This window comes from Tursiops truncatus, chromosome 15 (genome assembly GCF_011762595.2).
Source record: "Tursiops truncatus isolate mTurTru1 chromosome 15, mTurTru1.mat.Y, whole genome shotgun sequence".
In the NCBI taxonomy this organism is placed as follows: domain Eukaryota; kingdom Metazoa; phylum Chordata; class Mammalia; order Artiodactyla; family Delphinidae; genus Tursiops; species Tursiops truncatus.
Window position 1 is genome coordinate 62,263,862 of NC_047048.1, and position 23,638 is coordinate 62,287,499.

General features: G+C 41.8%; 1 protein-coding gene across 14 annotated transcripts in view; it reads right to left on the minus strand.

Moving 5' to 3' along the window:
• Nucleotides 1-361: 361 nt before the first annotated feature.
• NCOA6 (nuclear receptor coactivator 6) overlaps nt 362-23,638 on the minus strand; it is a 97,493-nt gene continuing 74,216 nt past the window's right edge. For 11 of the 14 annotated variants that reach the window (XM_019950690.3, XM_019950689.3, XM_019950687.3 and 8 more), the window contains 5 exons: nt 19,847-22,798; nt 16,811-16,879; nt 13,664-13,700; nt 9,214-9,362; nt 362-932 (listed from right to left, as the gene is read on the minus strand). In XM_019950690.3, coding sequence (XP_019806249.2) covers nt 889-932; nt 9,214-9,362; nt 13,664-13,700; nt 16,811-16,879; nt 19,847-22,798 — 3,251 coding nt within the window. In that variant the 3' untranslated portion in view covers nt 362-888. The remainder of the gene's footprint in view (nt 933-9,213; nt 9,363-13,663; nt 13,701-16,810; nt 16,880-19,846; nt 22,799-23,638) is intronic. The other 3 variants (XM_019950686.3, XM_073792900.1, XM_019950699.3) reach the window with 3 other exon arrangements.

The following is a 23,638-nucleotide window of genomic DNA, read 5'->3' on the forward strand; positions in this document are numbered from 1 at the left end:
CATGGAGAAGCAGATGAATGAGGTAGAGAAGAGTGCCATCTGGTTTGCTGATGGCTTCCTGTCTCCAGAAAATCCTGGGTGACCTTTGATCCTCTCTAAGTTGATTCTGTCATTTTGCAACCAAAAGAAATCTGATCAATATCAAAGTGCCTGGTATAGTGCTGAAAAGAGCTAGTTTCTTCAAAGCCAAGAGAATGAGTTGAGTGAATAAGTAGGTACATTTTCCACAACTTGCCAGGTGGGCAACTCAAGTGTAATGAGGACATGATGGGATTCTAATTCACAAAGAAGGCTGTTCCTATTCATTTATGGTCCAAAGAAAGAGCTTGCTTACCCAATAATCCCTTACCAATAACATACGTTTATGTTCTAGGACAAAGACATTTATTTAACACATTCAGTATTTCACATTGTACAAACCCTTAGATTCTCTTTATTCACTGGTCCATTTCTACAACAAATACATCCAAAACACTATATAATAAAATTATTTACAACATTTCCAAATGAGAAGATTCCTTTTGCCCCACTACTGCTATTCACACACAGTACTTCCACAGCACAATACATCATTAGAAGATCTAAAAATGCTCACCCTGTACTCTAGGCTGCTTAGGAAATGTGAAAACTATTAACATAATCACATTAGCTCCTCTCAATACATGGCAACATTTTAGAAACCTTGAACTTCATCTTGCAACACCAAAAGGGTTCAACAACTCTGCTTTCCCCATTGCACTTTATGAAACAGGTTGCAGGGACCAGGAAAAGGACCACATTATTAAAATAACTAACTGTACAGAAATGGATTTTAAAAAGTCACAGCTCAAAATCGCTTTTTGTAAAATTCACACACATTTACAAATATCAAGTCGTCATTCAGCTTGTTTACTTGGATTTTCTTCGCTTGGATTGCACCGCACTGGTTATGTCTGTGGGGAGAAAGGAAGGACATATTCAGCTGAGGCATTTCTTTATAGCAGTGCCTTTTAGACAGTCCACAGGAACCAGGGCTGACCTAAGTGGAGCCCTACTGGACTCTGAATCAGTCTAAGGTCCTCAAAAGGGGAACTCAGTGTGAAGAGGGTCTCAGACTTCTCGGCCCTGTAAACTAGGGCCTGGCGATTGGGGAAATGTTATACAGGTAGTGGAAGGTGAAGCAAACATACATGAAAAAGGTGCCAGGATGGGGAGAGCTGCTTTAGCTGGGCAATTAACCCCACAATCTCCATCACCTGTTTCCATCACCCAATGAAATGATGGATAGACTGACAGTGCTTTTGGTGAGAAATCAATAAGTGATGTTACAAGCAAGTAAGTGAATTGTGCCACAAAAAAAACCCAGCCTCTGGAGCCAAGCCATTGTTTTGCAGTGAGGAACTCTTTTTGCCACGCCATAGTCAAAGTCTCTAAATAACATGACTATGACCGTTGGTCAGCAAGTGTCTACCATGGCCTAGCCAGGTATTATCAAGGCTGTGGATATACCTGTGTATGTATGGAAGGCATGGAAGCAATTCAGAGCAAGTCACAGCCTGCTCTGAGCCCAGGTGAGCCTGAAGGCTTCATGGAAGGGGTGGGAACTGAGTGGTTTATATCAGTGACAGGGTAACAGTGACATAAAAGGGAAGGAGTGTGTTTTAATTCTTTTAATTCCTCTTGTATTATTCATGCCTTAAACTCAAACTCAAAATATAAACTCTCTCAAAAACTTTTTCAACACAGAAGGCTTCTACAGCAAAGTACAATGAATAGCCTGAAGCTCTCCAACTGTAAACATTTCTTTAAAATCTCATATTGATCTTAAAAATTCACCCTCATTCTTCATGCTGCTCCATAATAGATATTTTGGATTTAAAACGAAAAAAAAGTTTTAGAATTACTTCCTATCAAGGACAAAAAAATGTTTTCTATTTAACACATTAATGTGTAAGATGAATCCAACTTATCCGTTTCTAGAAACCAGGCTGAACTCTCTGATGCTGCATGTTAGGTTCAGTATTCTAAGTAATTTTTCTTCTCTCTTTTGTATTGTATCATATTTTGAGAACCCAGACTCAAAATGTAGAGCAAAAAGCAAAAATTTTGTCACTCTGTTAGCTAAGAAGTGAAACCTAGATGACTTTCCAAGAGGTGGCCTGTACAATGTTTTTAGGCTTCTATAGGTGGAAATTTCAATATATACCTCTTACTGGGAGATTATGATGCTTGTGCCAGGTGGTAGAATCAGTTTCTCTGATTTACTCATTAGTCTTTTGCTAATCAGAGGACAGTAAATCTGACAGGATGTTGACAATGGTGTTATTTTAATTCCATGTAAATAAACAGAGTCTCACATAGCGCACAACTCCCCATAATCAGCCCTTTATGTCCAACTCTCAAGCTTCATTTCCACTGTAGCAAATTTGTCATTTGCAGCAAAAACATACAGGGTTTTGTCTTGACTGAGTGTTCATCCTTAGAAAAATGTCTGTTAATTAGGTCAACTTTGGGAGCTTCTCCTTGGTTGTGATATGAACGATCAAGTGGTGTGTCTGAGAAACACATGTATGGCTGGGAAAAGTGGTTAGGAGTGGGGGAATAAACCACCTCAGGCTCCCCCCTCCATTCCTTCCTTGCTTGTTCCCATCTGTCACTGCTCTAAAGCACCCAATCATCTGGCAGGCTGCCTCTGCTTCTGAGGATGAATCAAAGAGTGAGGCCATGAGTAAACAAGTGATCTGTGCTAGAAGCTGGGGGAAAAAAAAAAAAAAAAGCCTTTTAGATACTAGAGTGAGCGGTGGCAGTGGTGGTGTAGGGTGGTGTAGTGGTGGTGTAGCGTGGAGCTTTACCTTCTAAGGATTTTTATAAATTGACCTTGACCTTGCTCACTTCATTACGCTTTTTACTGTTCTCCTTCTAGCCAAGATTTCTATTTAATTGTAAAAACATTCTGGAAATTTCCTTTCAAAATCTGTATGGCTGGTTTCTAAATGATGCTACAAGAGTGCAGTTTCAGGTAGTTACTGTTTAGGGATTTCTCCCATAAGATGTATCTAATTATGCTTATTCTATAATAATAACACTTACATTTTAAGTATATCTGTATACTCTGTTTTTTTTAGGTTGTTGCTTCTCAAGTCTCTAGCTGTGGACAGGACAGAGCTATCACCCCACTTTGCTGTCAGAGGCATCTTAGGGCACCCCAGGGACACCCACAGCTGCTGCTGATTACAGGGTGCTCTGAACCTCCCTCTTATTAGCATATTTTCCCAGGTTTCAAACTTGTACATTGAACTTCATGTTTTTAACTACTGATCCTTACTCCCAGTTGAAAATATAACATCAAACTACTATAAACAGAAGACTAAAGAATATCAAGGGAAACTAGAAAAATCATTTCTGTGTTAACAGGGAACTCATCATATCAGGAAGCAGTACTCATTTGCTTATTTATAAACAACACATCTGATCAAGTGCAATTTTAAAAAGAAGTTCACTGATTTGTGGGAGCCAATTTTTGTGTCTGTAATTAAAAGTGGCAGGGCAGTGGGGGTCAGTGGGGAGAACCAAACCAACCAAAAACAAAACAACAGATTAGAGAGTGACCTATCAACCAAGTGGGCCTCCCTGGACTTGCCCAGAAATCATCCATCCCACCTGCTCCAATCTGGTAGTCTAGTAGGCCTTGGCTAGCATGATATAAACAAACTCCGTTCTCAGAGCAGGAGAATGATTAATGTTACTGGTTCTCAACAATACAAAAAGTACCAATACTTCTCATTTTAAACTGCTCATAATATTTCTCAGCTTTCTCATGAAAAACGCAGACTGTTTCTGATTTTGTTTGTGCATACATGACCAAAATCTTATGAGTACGAAAAGGCAAAACCCTCTTTTCCCTTCAAAACTTTAAGTACTGATGCTGCAGGAAGATGTTTCAGGTACCCAACACTATATATGTCTACAAGTTCGAGACACATACATTTCATTTATTTATCTATTTATTTATTTATTTATTGGCTGCACTGGGTCTTCATTGCTGCAAGCGGGTTTTCTCTAGTTGTGGTGAGCGGGGGCTACTCTTTGTTGCAGTGCATGGGCTTCTCATTGCGGTGGCTTCTCTTGTTGTGGAGCATGGGCTCTAGGCACGCGGGTTTCAGTAGTTGCGGCACGTGGGCTCAGTAGTTGCGACACGCGGGCTCAGTAGTTGCGGCGCATGGGCTCTAGGGCACGTGGGCTTCAGTAGTTGTGGCTCGCAGGCTCTAGAGCGCAGGCTCAGTAGTTGTGGTGCACAGGCTTAGTTGCTCTATAGTATGTGGGATCTTCCCAGACCAGGGATCAAACCCCATGTGCCCTGCATTGGCAGGCAGATTCTTAACCACTGCACCACCAGGGAAGTCCTGAGACACATACATTTTAGAAGCCAGCTTGATATTTTATGACACTCCCTGGGTATGGGTTCAAATACAATCACAGGAAATTATTTTATGACTTTGGTTCATTTTTGGATACAACACAGAAGGCCAAATAATATGCATATTAATTCTTTAATTTGGATCCAAGAGCTCTAACACTTAAAAATCAAGAGCTACAGCATTCATTTCTGATTTTAAAAGTAACTTACCCTAGAACAGTTAAAGACTGATAGACTGAGGGCTCGAGGCTGATGTGGAGATCTAGATATGACTGTGATTTCTGGGGTCTGGCCAGAACCCTGACATCCTCTAGGAGACACTTACCCAGAATCCCTCCATGTAATATCACAAAGCCTGAGAGTCATTATGGCCTCTTCTAAGCCAGTTGCTAAGTCTCAAAGCATGGATGGGGCAGGCATTCCAACATGACTACCATCGCCTTGGGACAATGTCCAGTTTATGTGTACGGCCTATACACCCCACCCCCCTTCTAAAACAGGTTCCAGCTTTCCATCTTTTCTTGGCTGGCAGTTATCTACAGAGTGGCTCTAATCTGGGCATCTCTTAACTGTCCCAGCTGCTAGATTAATTCTTTCTGGTGCACTGTAAATGACACCTTTAGTATCCTGAGGCTCTGGGCTCAAGTCAGATTCCCCAAAAGCTGGTGTATGACATCTCTAAAGGTCAGCACTTTTCCCCCTGCTTTAAAGATAACTACATACCATATTCTAAAGCCTAGAAGACCCTGATCCTTTAGGAAAAAGAATACATAGAATTGAGGGGAAGCAGATTTTCTCATAGAACTCCAGGAATCTTCCATTTTATGCTTCCTTCCAAACAGGTTTTTGCTTAGGAGATGGTTCCCAGGGAGGGAGAAGAAAGTTGTTGGTTCCACTTCTACATCCAAAGTGGGGATACCTAAAGAGGACCCTGGCTGTGGTGTACATGGTATGTCTGGAGAGGAAAGAAGGCCCCTCCCATCCTCTCCCCTCTCTGGCAGGCTGAGGCAAGGTGACTTCTACATCTCATGCACAGGTAAACCTGTGCATGATCTGCAGACCTGTGGCCTCCTCCCAGGAGCTCTTGTGAGGCATTATGAAATTCCTACCCAGAAATGTGACCTATCAACAACAGCTGAGTTCTCAGGTCAGTGTCTGGTGTTGGTGCACCACAACCTGCCCTGGTCTTCAGGCTGGTATCCTAATGGTACATGACTGTTTCGTAGCAGCCCTGCTGATATCAGGCACTTGGCCAGGATGCCAGCTCTTGCCTAGCCTAAGCTACTCAAGCTCAGCTCATTTCCTGAGAGAATGATACCCTCCCTCAGACCTGGGTCTTTGCACATGCTATACCTTTTGCCTGGATAATGCTTCCTCATTCTTCAGGTCTCAGCTTAAACATCATTTTCTCCAGAAAGCCTTCACTGACTTGACAGGGGAACAAAGCATCCCAGCTATTGGGTTGGCCAAAAAGTTCCTTCGGTCTTTAAGTAAAAATAAAAGACACATTTTTCATTTTCACGAAGAACTTTATTGAACAACGTATTCACTGTTTTGTTCCACTAACTTCTGCCATTTTTCAGGCAACTTCATAATTGCATCTTCTCAAAACTTTTTATCTTTTTGAGCAAAGAACTGTTGTTCTAGGTGCCTTTTACAGTATTCCAGGGAATTGAAATTTTTTTACATTAATTTTTTTTTTTTTTTTTTGCGGTACGCGGGCCTCTCACTGTTGTGGTCTCTCCCGTTGTGGAGCACAGGCTCCGGACGCGCAGGCTCAGCGGCCATGGCTCATGGGCCCAGCCGCTCTGCGGCATGTGGGATCTTCCTGGACCGGGGCACGAACCCGTGTCCCTTGCATCGGCAGGCGGACTCTCAACCACTGCGCCACCAGGGAAGCCCGACTATGCGTTTTCTGTTGACTAATTCTGGATGCTTTTCATCAAGTGCTGCTTTCAGTTGGTCTAACTGGGAGCAGTACTTGCTGGAATTAATCGTTTGGTTTTCCAGAAGGAGCTCTTAATAGAGAACTCCCTTCCAACCCCACCATGTACACAACATCACCTTCTTTGGATGAAGACCGGCCTCTGGTGTGGTCAGTGGTGGTTCATTTCGCTTGCCCCACAGTCTCTTCCATTCCACATTATTGAACAGTATCCACTTTTCATTGTCCATCACAATTTGTTTTGAAAAACAAATCAGTATATCAGTAGAGAATCGCATGTGGAAATATGGTCAAGAAGGGTTTTTTTTGGTCAACTTAATGTGGAACACAAAAATCAGAATGATGAACATAACCAAGTTGCTGCAAATGATTTTCAACACGTGATTTGGATATTTTTGAGTATGTTGGCTATCTCCTGCGTGGTATAACGTTGATTGTTCTCAATTAACATCTCAATTTGATCGCTATCAACTTCAACTGATCTACCTGACCGTGGAGCATCGTCCATCGAGAAATCTTCAGCATGTAACTTTGCAAACCACTTTTGACACGTTTGATCAGTCACAGTACCTTCTCCATACACTGCATGAATCTTTTTTTTTGCGTTTCAGTTGCGTTTTTACCTTTCTTGAAATAATAAAGCATAATATGCCGAAAATGTTGCTTTTTTTCTTCCATCTTCAATATTAAAATGGCTACACAAAAATTCACCAATTTGGGTAAGTTTTTTTTTTTTTTTTTTTTTTTTGCGGTATGCGGGCCTCTCACTGTTGTGGCCTCTCCCATTGCGGAGCACAGGCTCTGGATGTGCAGGTTCAGCAGCCATGGCTCATGGGCCCAGCCACTCCGTGGCATGTGGGATCTTCCCAGACCGGGGCACGAACCCATGTCCCCTGCATCCGCAGGTGGACTCTCCACCACTGCACCACCAGGGAAGCCCTTGGTAAGTTTTTTTTTAAATGCATGCTGATATGACAGCTGTCACAATAAAATCTAACAGAATTGTTTCGAATGAAGTTAAAGACAACTAAATGCTACTAGAGCCATTTTACGGACATAACTGAACAAACTTTTTGGCCAAGCCAATATATGCCCCTGTAGTACCATATAACTTTGCTATCATAAATGCATATAATATTAAAGTCTTTCTGGCTAGCATACAATCGATGTGAGGAAGACAGAGACTTTTGTCTGTTTTTTCACTATTATTTACCTAGAGCCTAGCATGTAGTAAGTACTTAAATAAATAGTTGATAGATAGTTATTAATTTAATAAATACTGATTGTACTCCCCTTGTATTAGGCACCACAGTAGGCACCAGGGATACAGTGGTGAGCAAAACCAGACATCTCCTGCCCTAACAGAGTATGTATATTAATTACCTACCACATAAATAGACCTAAATTTACAACTGTGGTGTTATGAAGAAGAATATGGTGCTATGATTCCTCATAGCAGTGACAACTGAGCTAAGATAAGTAGGAAGAGTGGGAAGTTAATGAGGAGAAGAAAGGGAAGATAGACGAATACTCCCTACAGTACGTGTCACATATACCCAGGCTTGTGATGAGAGGATGGCATGTGGTGAGAGGATGTTGCTAAGGGAAGTCAAATGAGGCTGGAAGAAGTTGACAGGGGCCAAACCAGATAGGACCTTGTGGTCTATGTTGATGCTTTTAGACTTTAATCCTAATTATAATGGTAAACCATTGAAGGGTTTTAAGCCAAGGTAGCAGTGAAGATGGGGAAAAGTGGATGAATTTGAATCATCTGAGATAAAACCAGCAGCTTTTTGTGATGGATGTGAAGGTGAAGGAGAGAGGTGTCAAGGAGGACATGCCTAATGGACAGATAGATGGTAGTACGGGAACAACGGCAAAGGACCTGACATCAGGGGTGAAAAATCAAAGGTCTGTTTTTAGACATGTTGAGTTTGCAGTCCTGTTAAGGATGTATGTGGAGTTGTCTAAGATCTCTCTATATATACTATATATCTAATACATAGTGTTACATAGATAGTGTTAGAAAACAAGTTTATGAGTCATCTGTGAAAGGTTATAACTAAAGAAGGGAGGCATGAATGAGATTAGTTAGGGAAAAAATAGAAGTTGAAGAGAAAAGGTGACTCAGGATTAAAGTCTGAGTAGACCAATATCTAATGTAACGTGTACAGAGTCTGAGAAGGAACAGCCAGAGAAGTAGACAGAAAACTATTGAGAGTTCTGGGTCAGAGAAGCCAAGGGCAGAGTTCATCCAAAAAAGAGACAGCAGTCAATAGAGAAGAGAAAACTGGTTGTGTAAGATTCTCTGTAAGGTCAGAGAAGATGGGATCAAAGGCACAAGTGAAGGAATTGGCCTTGGACTTAAGGAGCGACAGTTGCTCTATTATAGTATGAGCAAAAGAGGACACTGGTAGATTTATGTCCTGGTAGTGAGAGTTGAGGGAGTTCTGTTTTCTCTTTGAAGAGGTGAGAGTCTCTGCTGAAAAACAGGACATAAAATAGGAGCCAGAGGTTTAAAAAGAGTAGAGAGTAGGAAAAAGAGTTGACCACAAAAACACAGAAAGATGGTGGGGCCATACTGAGGACCTGTCTGAAGTGGTGATCATGAATCAATCTGCCCTGTTATGTTCTTGCTGCTGTTGTACACAAGTACACACACACACACACACACACACACACACACAGGGAGAAAACACATAGTTAAATGAACTAACAAATAAAGGAAGGACCAAACAAGCAAGTAGACGTCAAAGTAACTTGAAAATTTGAGGAATAGAAGCAAAGACGAAGGGCAAAGTCCTCTGCTGCTGTGATAAGAACCCTATTCTTCTATTTGACTCAGAAATAGCCTCTGCAGCCCACAGCTAACCTTTAGTAGAGCTGGAGGCTGAAGCAGGCCGAGAGGATCGCTTACGATGTCCATTTTCCACACTTTCAGAAGCCACAGCTGGCTCTTCAGTTCGGGAGTTTCTTCGGCTTGGAGGTTTGGACTTCTCAGTTATCTCTTTGGGCTCACTGCTGACAGAGAGAAGCACAGAGTCCAAGGAGGTGAGGGAATCAAGTCACACAAAAAATAAAGATAATAGTTTCATTTACAAGGCAGGAGATTAAGAACTACATAATCATTCTGGAGAGACAATGTTCCACTCTGGGACAATAAGGACAATTATGCTCTAATATTACTGACAATTTAAAAGTGAGTCCAGCTTGTTACATTAGTAAAAATAAAATATTTAAGTATAATGCTGGTGAGATTGTGGTAAAACACATTAAGAACTTGGAACAAAAATCATCAAACTTCCTCACCCATTTTCCTAAAAATATTTCCCTTCAAAAATTAATAGTACCTAAAAATCTAGGAAATTAACAACATACACTGGCATTTACTATGAGCCTAGTAGAGTTAGATAATGGCATATTACAAGTCACATTATAGAATATACACGAGAATATACTCACAATACACTGCTGGGTATACTACTGATTGCTCCTACCTCAATCCCCTTTTTTTAGTATGTGAAGATTAAAAAATGGTAATATCCAGTATTATTGAGGGTACAGGGACAAAAACTCCTAATGGAGTATAAATTGTGCAACCCAATGATTCTCAGTAGGGGGCAATTTAGCCTCCTAGGAACATTCAGCAATGTCTGGAGACATTTTTGATTGTCATGACTGGGAGGATATGCTACTGGCACCTTTTGGGTAGAGGCCAGGGATGACACTAAACATCCTATAATGCATAAAACGGCTCCCTGCCCCACACCCCACACAGAATTATCTCATCCAAACAGTCAATAACGCTGAGGCTGAGACACCCTGGTGTAATCCTCTGGCTCAGCAATTCCATTTTTAGGTGCCTAAGGAAACAAATCTTTTTACAGAGCTAATTACACACAAGGATGCCAAAGCATTTTATTTATATTAATGAAGATAGAAGAGCTAAATGCTTAACAGTGATAGTACATTAGTTAACTAAACCACAGCACATCCAAATGGAGTCATGAAAAAATCATGCTGCAGAAGGTTATTTAATGATAAAAACTGTTCATAATATATTATTGTGGGGGAAAAAAACAGCTACCAACATTATGAATAGTATACTCTCATTTTTATTATAATACATATTGAGTATATATTTAACCACATATGAATGAATGGGTGTGAGATATATATATGTGTATATAATACTATATATCTAATACACAGTGTTAGATCTATAAACACTATAGTATATATATATAAAACACTGGAGTGTTTTAACTATTTCTATCTGTATATACTCTGTGAAGAGGACTAGAAGAACAACTAAAATATACACAGTGAATACTGCTGAGGTGTAGGAATATTGGCTAACTGGTAATTTTCTTCTTTGTAATTCTCTGATCTGAATTTCAAGTTACCCTCAGTAAACTTTTACTACTTTCATGGTTCAAAAAACTCACGTTAAAATCATTAAAAAAAAAAGAGTTAATTAAATTTACTTGTAAGACATGGAATGGAAACAAAAGTAATGCAACAAAAACAAAACAAAAAACTGGTCACAGGGATGCCTCTTCTGGGAAGTCTTCCATGACCTTACTCCCCAAGTGGAGCTGTCTCTTTTGTCTTTTGGGTTCACAGTCTGTGTCTGGCATTCTAGAGCACCCATCAGGCTGTACAGCATGTTTTTAGGGTCTTGTGTCTTCCGATACATTGTAAGCTTCTTAACCATGGCCTGATTGTCAACTATCCCTACCCCTCCATCGTTTACTCCTGACAGAGGACCCTTTGTTAGTGGCACTATGCCTGGGAATTTGGCCACACTGTTCATTACCCTAGCTTTACATCTAACAACTGTCCCACACGAGCCAAGGCATGTCAAGGAGAGGTGAGACTGGAGCTGGGGTAGAACTGCAAGTCAGGGGGATTTACACATCTTTTTAGAGGTGGTAAGGATGGCTTTCTGGCTAGGAGCCCAGAAAATGGTCAAAGCCTCTGAGGAAGAAGATTCCTAATGGAGGTTCCTCTTTCTCCTGGCAAAACAAAAGCCTCAGCAATACTGTCCTGGTGTTTATATGGTCAATGATCAGGTAACTTAGCGAACAAACACCAACAAGGTATTTTTGGTCTGATTATCTCTTCTTTCTCTAGCCACATAGTTGGTGTATACTTTGAGATATGCAAATGAATTCAAATGTAAGCCCAATCCAAATAAAACTAGACAGGTAGTAGGAATAGCAATGAATTTGGAGTCAGAAGAACAAGGATCAAGTCTTACCTATGTATTTATTGGCCACGATATTTAACTTTCTCTCTGTTTCAGATTCTTGATCTATAAATCCCCATCTTGTCTGCTGTAATACATTAAGTGTGAGAGCTCTGGAGGCAGAAGGCCTGGGTGTGAATCTCAGCTTCACCATTTACTGAATCTGTGGCTTTGGGCAATTTAGTTAACCTCTCTGAGCTTTAGGTTCCTCATCTGTAAGACAGAATTTCCTTTCCTAATAGATACTGTGAAAATTAAATGAGATAATACATCTAGGGAGCTTTTAGCCCAATATATGGCATAGAACAGCATTCAAATAAATGTTGGCTATTATAACCACCTTACAGGGTTGATACGATAATTAAATGAGAAAATGACTGTGAAGCGGTTTTACAACCCAAGTTGATATACAAGTATGATAAATTCTTTAAAATGTTATCTAGTACAGTCCTACATTAAAAAAGGAATGACTTTTGTAATACGATAATACTTCTCTCCATGGGGCTAATGAGGTTGAAGCCACAGTTGTATTTCATTTTGTTAGGTTATGTGGGGTAGCACAGTATAAAAGAAAAAGCATGGGTTCTGCGCTCAGACCCCATCTGCCATTCTTTCTCTTGAGGATCAAACAGCTATACTTAGAAGGTGTTGCAAGGACTATTATTAATGACAATGATGGCAACAGCTCCTATATATATATATATATATATAAATTTTTTAACATCTTTATTGGAGTATAATTGCTTTACAATGGTGTGTTAGTTTCTGCTTTATAACAAAGTGAATCAGTTATGCATAGACATGTTCCCATATCTCTCCCCTCTTGCATCTCCCTCCCTCCCACCCTCCCTATCCCACCCCTCTAGGTGGTCACAAAGCACTGAGCTGATCTCCCTGTGCTATGCGGCTGCTTCCCACTAGCTATCTATCTTACGTTTAGTAGTGTATATAGGTCCATGCCACTCTCTCACTTTGTCACAGCTTACCCTTCCCCCTCCCCATGTCCTCAAGTCCATTCTCTAGTAGGTCTGTGTCTTTATTCCCATCTTACCCCTAGGTTCTTCATGACCGTTTTTTTTTTTTCTTAGATTCCATATATATGTGTTAGCATACGGTTATTTGTTTTTCTCTTTCTGACTTACTTCACTCTGGGTCAGACTCTAGGTCCATCCACCTCACTACAAATAACTCAATTTCATTTCTTTTTATGGCTGAGTAATATTCCATTGTATATACGTGCCACATCTTCTTTATCCATTCATCCAATGATGGACACTTAGGTTGCTTCCATCTCCTGGCTATTATAAATAGAGCTGCAATGAACATTTTGGTACATGACTCTTTTTGAATTATGGTTTTCTCAGGGTATATGCCCAGTAGTGGGACTGACAAAGGATTAATCTCCAAAATTTACAAGCAGCTCATGCAGATCAATAACAAAAAAACAAAGAACCCAATCCAAAAATGGGCAGAAGACCTAAATAGACATTTCTCCAAAGAAGATATACAGATTGCCAACAAACACATGAAAGAATGCTCAACATCATTAATCATTAGAGAAATGCAAATCAAAACTACAATGAGGTATCATCTCACAATGGTCAGAATGGCCATCATCAAAAAATCTAGAGACAATAAATGCTGGAGAGGGTGTGGAGAAAAGGGAACATTCTTGCACTGCTGGTGGGAATGTAAATTGATACAGCCACTATGGAGAACAGTATGGAGGTTCTTTAAAAAACTACAAATAGAACTACCATATGACCCAACAGCTCCTATATATTGAATGCTTATTATTTACTCACTATGCTGAGTGCTGAAAATGTTATGTCATCCAATTTTCAAAACCACCACAAAAGGCAGGAACTTAGCCACCAAGTTTTGTTAAAAGAAATGTTACCTCTGAGGGGTTGGTACTCATGACAGCTCCCTACTTCAGCAGGAAAAAAACTGGTACAAAGAGTGAAGGAAAAGGACAAGGTGAGGAAAGGTTTAAAGGTTGAGAAAGATGATACCTTTCAAAGAGGCTTACGCCATATTCATGCTAAGTCTGCAGAAGTGACCATCTTACCTTTGTCCAGAGACTATGGCAGCATTTGCCTCGAGTTCTGTTAAAAATACAAAGGACAGAAATGAGATGTAGGAGCTTCTGGTGTATATGTCCACAGGGAGAAGCTAAGTGTCTATGAGAATTCTGAATGCCTTGTTTAGGCTAACGGGTCTCCATGCGCAGCAGGATCCTCACCCTAACGTGGTAAACAGATAGAGTTGGCATGGACACAACTCAGTTGTCTGGAGCATAAGATACTTACTCAGTCTATTTTTATTTCTACTCCATACTGTGAAGTAATCCTGTTTGGATCAACGTAACTAAATTACATTGCCTGGTTCATATTTCATCCAGCTATAACTATTTTAGTAAAATAATCCTCTTCCTCTCATGCAGAAGAGACTGTTTTCATTCTTAGAATATCTCTTCCCTCTTGACATATTTTTTTTAAACAGTAATCTTCCAATATGTCTTAAATATCTATTAAGGATGCATTCTCCTCCAAAGGAATTCCTGAGTTTTAGAGAGCAGACTGCTTTACTCTGAGATATCATCTATACACCCCATTATGTTCCTCTCTTCCTCAACCTCTCAGCAATGCCCTCTAAAAAAGGAAAATCTCTGTCATTTGTCTAGCAGGGTTTTGCTTAAATGAGCATCCTATGCGTTTACCAGGCACTTCTTTATTAGCACCAGCAGGAAAACATCTTCTTCCTCCATTATATGCCTTTAGGTAGTTCCATCTTTTCCAAAAGACCATCCCTGATGCATCAGATAGCAGTCATCTCTCCTGCCTCTGGTCTCCCACAGTCCTTTCCCTGTCCCCCGTTTCAGGGAATTCAACACCTGAAACACAGTGTACCTGTCTAACCTACCCTACTTATTACACAGTAACCTCCTTGAAGGCAGTGGAGTCAGAGTGACTGGGTTATTTTGACCTCACTGCTTATTAGCCATGTGACCTTGGGCAAACAGCTTGACCTCTCTGTGCTCAACGTCTCATCTGAAAAATGGCGATAACCACTTTACCCACCTCAAAGTTAAAAAGATTAAATTAAATAACACATATAAAAAACTTAGTACAGCAGCACTTAGTAATAACTCAGTATTAGCTATTATTAGTATTGCTATGATGCTCATGTTGATGCAGCCTTCACGTAAAGAGGCTGTCCTGGGCTTCCCTGGTGGCGCGGTGGTTGAGAGTCCGCCTGCCGATGCAGGGGATACGGGTTCGTGCCCCGGTCCGGGAAGATCCCACATGCCGCAGAGCGGCTAGGCCCGTGAGCCATGGCCGCTGAGCCTGCGCGTCCGGAGCCTGTGCTCCGCAACGGGAGAGGCCACAACAGTGAGAGGCCCACATACCGCAAAAAAAAAAAAAAAAAAAGAGGCTGTCCTACTCTGCCTTCAATGAAAGATGCTGGCAGAGGAGAATCCATGCTTCCCATTTGTTATTTAGCTCCCCCATTATCTAACTCATAAAACCTGGAACCCCCTCCACAAGAAATAGATACCAACTCACTGAGTCTCTGCTGCCTTGTTGGCTCTGCTGGAGCAAAGAAACTCAGGAAATGTGTGCTCAAAAATAAAAATGGCTCAAGTCAAAAGAGGTTTACTACAAAAAATTTTGATTAGTTTGCTCTTTTGAAACAAAATTCAATGCTTTTGACAATTTTAACACTATCACAGCTAATTCATATGAGTGGAGATCAAAGGGGTTTTGGTGAAGGCAATTATTGGCGTAGGCAGTATTTTAAGGAGATTCATTTGAGCCAAACTTTTAAAAGGAACAAGATTCTTCAGCAAATTACTCTGAGAAGGAGGACATATGATATGGTAAAGTCCATCTTCTGGAGAAAAGAGTTGGGGCAGGAGATGGAATTCCCTTCCCCTTTCTAGTTGCTCCTTTTCTCATCAAAAATGAGTTTTACTATCTAATTCCTTCTCTGAAGAATTTGTTCCATTTCTACCCTTCTCAGGTATCATGTGGGCAGTTGGTAGCAAACGAATCTGGGTGGCTAAAATGTTTTTTGCTCATCCATTTTTCCAGAGGCCTGGTTTTACCCAAAGAATGTAAAATAGAAAGTCCTATCCATCATATAGGACATGGCACCCTGAAGCAGGTTTTAAAATAATCACAACTTTTACCTTACTTTTTAAAAAAATACTTTCAATTTTATTTATTTAAAATTTTTTTTGGCCACCCCGTGCAGCTTGTGGGATTTTAGTTCCCCGACCAGGGACTGAACCTGGGCCCTCGGCAGTGAGAGCCCAGAGTCCCGACCACTGGACTGCCAGGGAATTCCCAACTTCTACCTTACTTTTACTGACTTAGATTCAAAATTAAACTTTCTTTTTAAAAATTTTGTCAAGTGTGTGAACTGTATTGTCAGCGAGACTCTAACCTCCTTGTGGAAAGCAGTCACACTTCTTTTTTTGTGGGGGGGTATCCCCCAATAACCTACAATGACAAAGAGCCAGGTAAGACTAAACTGTAACAAATCTATAATTTTTATCTGCTTTGGCAGTCTAATCTTGACGGCTGTTACTGCCATCAAGATCCTCATGCATTCAGAGCTGAGCCAGCATTTCACAGTAGTTATTTGTCAGATTACCATGGGCTCCACCTTCCAGAAACATCATCCCTAGTGCTATTTACAATATCTTGGTCATGGGAAGAAACTTAACGCCATCTAGACATGACTGAAATGACTCTGACTCCCTGAGGAATGGCTACCTCACTGCAGCGGAGGTTTTCGGAACAAGCCTCCACTCCTGTCATGATAATGCAATTACTGTCTTAATGCAGTAATGCCTCCCACCCCAGTGAGTTACTGTATGCCAATCAGTCAGCTGCCAGCTATGGGTGCCAGGGTCATGGAACAGGGCAAACTCTGCAATGGAAACCACCCACGGCTTGGTGGCAGACAATGGGCACTGAGATGTCCTTCTTGAGTTCCCTGGCTGACACGAGGAATGCGTCAGAGAGCAAGCTGGTCAGGGGAAAAATAACTTCAAATAGTACTGCATAAGCTCTGCCACTCAACCGAAGTCTGCTCTGAAGCAAATAGATAAGATAGTTTCAGCCACTTCCTGGCACATTGAGGACAGCAGTGGTTCCTTCACATGTAACCTATTCCACTCAAGAAATTTTTCCAAGGTGGGCCTTACCTGGTCTGGGAACAGACCCCTGCAGTGCTGTGGCTGGAGTTTCCTTTGGGACTAAACTCTGTGAAGGGGCTAAGGCAAGGAAAAAAAAAAAAAAAAAAAAAAAGAAAAGAAACAGGGCTTTAACATTCTTTTCTAAACAAAGCAGAAAGCATTGACTGAACCGAGGGCTAAGTAACTGCTAAAATACACATATTCTTAGAAAGCAGTACTTGAAGTTAACTTTGAAAGTACAGTACATTCCAAAACTTGCTTAAAAAATTAACTAACACTCAGTAACAAAGACTAATGTCAGGGGGGTTCTGTTTTTCCTTTTTGCATGTGCCAAGATCAAGGAAGGATATGGCCATGAGGACAACAGCACCGATAATTTTTGCTTCTTGGGGTCAAGTTCTGCCCAGTACTCTAAAAAACCCAAAAGCATACTTTAGTAGGCAACCCAAACCACTTTCAGAGGGACAATTATACCATTCAACCTTAGCATTTAAAAAATTGTCTCAACCCTCTAAAGACTACATTCCTTGAGACCTGAAATGAATCATATATTGTGTACTTTTCTATAGCACCTGGCTATAGAAAGTGCGATGGGCATAAAGCAGGTATTCAATTCATATTTAATGAATCAAATCAATTTGATATGTTATCTACTTATTTTATCTGTCAATTACCAAGAACTTACTAAGGGCAAGGCTCTGTGCCAGGCACCCTTAGAGACCAAATTCCATTCTTCTTGCCCATCAGGACTCAGTCTAGTATTAAAGATATACACAAGTGGTACTCTGGAGTCAACTGTGATGTTATATGAAGCAGATTCATAAAGTATAAAGTACTATGGGAGTCCAAAGCAAGGGAGATCAATTCTAGATTGAGAAATCTGAAGGTACACTAAAGGGAGAAACATCAGAATTAGGCTTTGAAGGACAGAGAGAACTCAGGCCATTGAAGAGGAATGGAATAGAATACACAATGTACTCTAGAATGGGAACTTCTGGGATCATACCGTAAAGATTGAAGACATAGATATGCCACAGTCACTCAAGGTTATGTCCTCCCATCTTGACACTCAGTCTACCATCCTAGATAAACTCTACAACAAGAAGTTTTACCCTCATGTGGAAATTGTGACTTTTGTAGATATCTCTCCCTGCTTAGTCAATGATGCATTTGTGTTAAGAATTTATTTTGGATGCTTATCTAATAAAGTTTAAAACTGTACCTTAACTTTTATTTTTTACTCCCGTATTGGTTTCTCACACTTTCAAGGTAAAAGCACAGAAGCCCCTTGAAAAAGAATGGAAATAATCTTAACTGAAATTGAGAAGTTTTTTTTCCAACTACTGGTTCATCTCCCTAACGCTCCTGTATTTCTCTAGGATTACACAGGATCCAGATAAAAGTTATTTTCTAACAACTTCATCGTTATTCTCTTGGTATCAGAGGGAAAGGTTCCCTGAAAGGAAGTAGAATGGAAACATTTAATAGTGGAGAATATATTTAAGTTACACCAGGTTTTTAAAAAATTCTTAGGGCTCACTTACATCAACAGAACTAGAACCAGGAATATACAGCACCCAGCCCTATGAAGTCTCTGTCTCCTCCAAGGGCAGAGAACTCCTTAAAGGCCTTTATCCCTCCCTGTATCTCTAGTTTTGAAGTGAATAGGCAGAGAGAAGGGGAATTAACCTTTCCAGGGCTCTGTGTGAGGCAGTGTGCTGGCTTTTACGCTAAGCCCGCTCAGTGAATCTTTGTATAAATTCTGGGAGGTAGGAATTACAATCTCCAGTTTACTGGTGAAGTACACGGCTTACAAGAGGTTAAGGGATTTATCCAACTGCAACTGGTACCAGTGGAGCTAGAATTTGAACCTTGATCCTACCAGAATCTTGTGTTCTTTCTGCCCCTCCTCCTGCCCCTCGAAGCATTTTAGCTGCATAAACAGGTGCTATTGGCTGGCCTAGGATACAGCAAAGGTCCTTTGAGCTTTGGCAGTGTTTGATTCCACTCTGGGGAAATAGAGCTTCTGTACCACTTAAGCCTCACAGAAGGAGGAACATTACGTATGTGTGGGGAGGGGCGGGTGCGGGGGTAAATGCCAAGGGAAGGAGGGTAGATGTAAGGACATCTACGTTTCCATCATTAGCCCACCTTACCAGTACACAGGAAATAACCTGAAGTAGAAATACATGAATGGAATGGTCTAATTTTCAAAGAGATTGCATCAAAAAGAAACTGGCAATAAGAATTCTTTACCTATTATTGAATGATTACTATATTCTAGCCCCGTGCTAAAAATGTTACATACATTATCTCATTGAATTCTTACAACTACTATTGTCCCCATTTTACAAAGGAGGAAACTAAAGTTTGGAGTAGTCAAGTAACTTGCCTAAGCCCAAACAGCTGCTAAATGCTGGCACCAACCTAAACCTATCTCTCAACCACTTTGCTCCTCCCATGTCTACTACCATGAAAGCTGGTTTTCTGGAAAGCTCTCCCCTGGAGTAGCCAGTCAGAAGGGAAGAGTCCCTGGGATAGAGTACAATGAGGAAGGGGCTATAAGAAACCTGCTCTGAACAGTTGAGAGCAAGTCTTTACCACAGTAAGGAGAACCTGCAGAAACTGCTGTTTACCCTTAAGGGACATGGTTAAACTGGAGGCTCACAGTATAGACTTTGAATGAATACTGAACTCTGAGCTTCAATCTTCTCACCCGCAGAATGGGGTTAGGGCTACCTGACATGGTTGGTATGAAGATGATGTAACACAGGTGAAAATGCTTCTTTGTAAAATGAAAAATTTTATGTAAATAAAAGGTATATGATTATTTCAGGAGCTGAGAGAGAACCATATTAATGAATGTAAACAACGTGGGATTTTAAAAGGGAAGTATATTTCCCAATGTACTTCAAATAAATGAAACTATCACTATTGCCATTTAACCCATTCTTCTTCCTCCAAGTAGAAAAGGAGTCATGCTTTCTCTTGTGGGATAGGTCATCAAAAATTGACATGAGATGATGCCAGGCCCCAAGTACATACCTATGCTGGGTAGAAGCTCTGGATGAGATCCCACCTTCTCCTCCACTAGGCCACCTGCAAGTGGCTCAGATGCTATGCCAATATGATTGTTTTTTGTGGTCGGCGCCGCGGAGATGAGCTCAGAGGGTACCAGAGTGGTTACTATCGAGCGTACATTGGTGGGGAGAGTACTGCCAGGTAAGCTGGGTCCTGCTGAGGCGGAGCCGGGGCCCACAGGGCTAGAGGTCATTTTTAGCAGAGTGGGTGCTGGGGGTGTTGGGGTTTTACTGTCCAGCTCTGTGGATAACTGCTCTGTTCCCATGAGCCCTGGAGCTGTGGTCTCTAGCCCTTGGCCTTCAGTTTCTCCATCTGCACCATATTGTTCTTCCCCTTTCTCAAGAGAGCCTGTAACTTTTTTACACGCCTTGGTCAGCAAAATCTGGCCGATTTTGTCCACTTTTCCTTTGCCCTTACTAGATGAGACTGGGCTTCGCCGGTTGACAGAGGAGCCTGGACTATTGGTCAAAAGGGGAGAAACCACTGTGGTTGACTGTGAAGAGGGCAGAGTGCTCTGATCTGCTGAGGTGCTCACCTGAGGACTAGTCTCCTCTGGATTCAGTTCTTTTACTTGCTGGACAGGGGGATGAGGAGGGACAACTGGAGAAGTTGTACAAGGTGGGGAAGGAAGCTGAACAGGGGTGGCTCGTGAGTTAAGGACCAAGGGTCGACCTGTCTGTATGTTTGCAGCAGGACTACTGGAGGGGGCATTAGGCAGTACAGGAGCAGAAGAAAATTTTATATTCTGAGGTATGTGTAAAGGGCCAACGACTGCAACAGAGGGAGGCATCAAGCCAGAGTTGGTTGTCAGTGGGGTTGCAGGAATTGTGCTTGGCTGTGATCCTTTCATAACCTGAATTATTGAGGATGAATTGATAAAGACAGGTGTAATGAACTGAGGCCGGGCATTTGACTGAGCAGCTGACTGTCCCTCAGAAACCATAACCTTGCTACCCACATTGGGCATTGTGACAACTGTTGACATTAATGCAGACTGCAGGTGAGTTGGCAGAGCTGCTGATGTGTTAGCTGAAGTTGTGATGGGATTGGAAGTTACAAAAACAGTTATCTGATTTGGGGGCAAAGGAGTGGAAATGGAGGAAGAGCTGACAGGTCTTGACATTACTTGAGGGATGCTTGGTGCAACATTAGAACTGACCTCACTCAATTCTGGATGCACAAGGGTTGAACATGGCTCGTTACTGTGAGGTAAATTTAGGGAATTAGAGGGTTCTTTAGAAGACGAATCCTGCAGTGTGGGAATGACAGATGCTTTTTTCAGGTCCTCTCCAGAAACTACTGGAGGTGTTACTTCCAGATCTGTAAGCCCAGGGGGCTTAATGGTCACATTAGGAGCTCCAGAGTTATCAAGAAGTTGACTTAACGATGTTGGTGCTTCCCTCATAGCAGGAGACACCAAATTTTTGTTCTCTTCGATACTGGGAAGTTTGTTAGTATCCGAAGGTTGCCCATCCTTTTTGGATTGATCTTCAGGGGCAATTTTAACTTCTTGGGCAGGGACTGCTTTTAGCTCAACGTTTACCTGCTCCTTCCTACCCTGGGAATTCTGGCAGTCGCTGTCCTGAGGCATAGTCAAGCTCTCCTTGTTTTCCTCAAGAACACCCCCTATTGCAGCCACAGGCATGGTAGGATTCTGAGGATTCAGCCCGCTGTTGTTAGGGAAGCTTCCAGGTACAGCGGGGTTGGCCAAAGGAGTAGGACTGACCAATACGTTTCTTGGCAACTCCACATTTTGCAACAAGGTTGCATTAGTTTGAGAGGCAAGAGTAAGTTTAGGGGCTTTTGAATTTTGTCTCCCTGGACTTGGGGTGGTTTTCCTACTTGACCCAGGACTAGACCTGCGACTGTTGCTTGGACTTGCCCGTTTTGTTGCTCCAGAATTAGACTGCTTTCCAGAATTCACCACCACAGAATCTAATTTGTGAGTCTGTGGGGCAGCAAAATTGGAAGGATTGTTCATGGTAAGATTTGAAGGTGCTTGTCCGATGGCCTTCAAAGTTGTTGGATTTAGGCCCTGTTGATCAAAGCCTCTGTTTAAATTTGGCCTGGGAGGTAAAGGAATATTAATCTGTGGGGGGAAGAGTCCTGCTATGGAGGCATTGAGTCTTTCTGGTGATAGACTGATTTCTGAAGGTTCTGTGCTGGGAGGGCGGTTGTTGGGTGTCTGAGGATAATAGGGTCTGGGGCTGGCTCTGTTTGGTGTTTTAGGCCTAGATGTTTGGGTTGGGGCAGCCACATTTGGAAAGTGGTGGCCATGAGAGCTGGGCAGGGAATTTACAGGAGGCTGCTGGGGAGTTGCACCTTGAGTTGTTGAAAGGGGTGATGGTCCAGGTTTTGGCCCTGTCATCATTAACTGATTCTGGGAAACCACTAAATGTGAAGGCATGTTATTTGGGCCTCCTGAGACAGATGGTACTTCACTGCCACTTGCTTCAGGGAGTGAGGACATCTCTCCCAGTGGTGAGCTGGAAGGATTCTGGGGGTTCTCCTGGTATACCATTTTCCTTGAATTGCTTCCCAAAGGAGTATTCACAGGCATTGGCATTCTTTGCTTATCAGGTGATGGCGGCACGGAGGCAGGTCCTTGCAAACTGACCATGACAGGCACACTGCCACTCTGTTGCATGGGCATTCTCTGGGAGTCCGGATTCAGGGGGCCCCTTGGGGGATGGACGCTCTGGGAGACTGGAAGCCTAACTGATTTGGGGTCCTGTTGCATCATGAGCATCATCATCATTTGCTGCTGCTGCTGCTGAGACTGTGGCTGACTGGGGGGTGGCGGCGGCTGCGGCGGCGGCTGCTGCTGTGGTGGCTGGGGTGGGGGCGCCACATGCTGCATGAGCTGAGGAGGCATCTGCTGAAGTGGCCTCTGTTCAACTGGTTGAGAAGGATAACCTAAAACGAGCCCCCAAAATCAGGGAAGTTAGATTTTCAGCAAGAAAAGCTTTGCTACCTTTAGAGTATAGCCAAGAAATACTCATCTAGGTTGCACAGACTGTGCACAAACAGTTCAGGCATGCCCGTTCCCAGGGGGGGTATGGGCAGCCCCTCATTCTTTGACATAAGCAAAGAGGCACACTGCTTAAGGAAGCAAAAAGCAAAGCATCAAGAACCTGGAGCTCCTCAGTCTTCAGGGTTTGAATGAGGCATCACCGCACTAAGACTGTAATAGACACTGTGCTATGCACTGAAACTGGCCAAGTCTATACCAGCCAAACATTCAGATGACACGAGAAAAACTCCATCAACAGCAAACAGTTGACCGCCCAGCACTGGGGTCTCATGCAAGCATAGTAAATATTTCATTGTACTTGTGAATGAAGCATTTAAGAGTCACTTTTTTTCTGTTAGCACAGATTAATTTTTTTAAGACTTGGTTTTGTTGAAAACGCCAGCATTGAAGATAGCCTTTTTATTCTTTCAACAGAAGTAAGATATAAAATTCTAGGATTCAATTCCTTAAGGAAGAGGGATTTAAAATTACTCCAATCCATTGGCTTCACACACCATGCTGCATCCTTCAGGCTCAGTTCTTTGGAAAACCCAATGAATTAAACTGCCCCTCCGACGTAAATCAGTTCAATAAATAGTAGGAGCTAATAGAAGCTGATACACACATTGAAAATAAAATGAGGGCACTGAAGTTCTTTTTACAAATATTAATTTCTGTTTACTTTCTTACATGTAAAACTTTATTTGGAGAAATATTTTCTATGAATCCATAATTGAAGAATA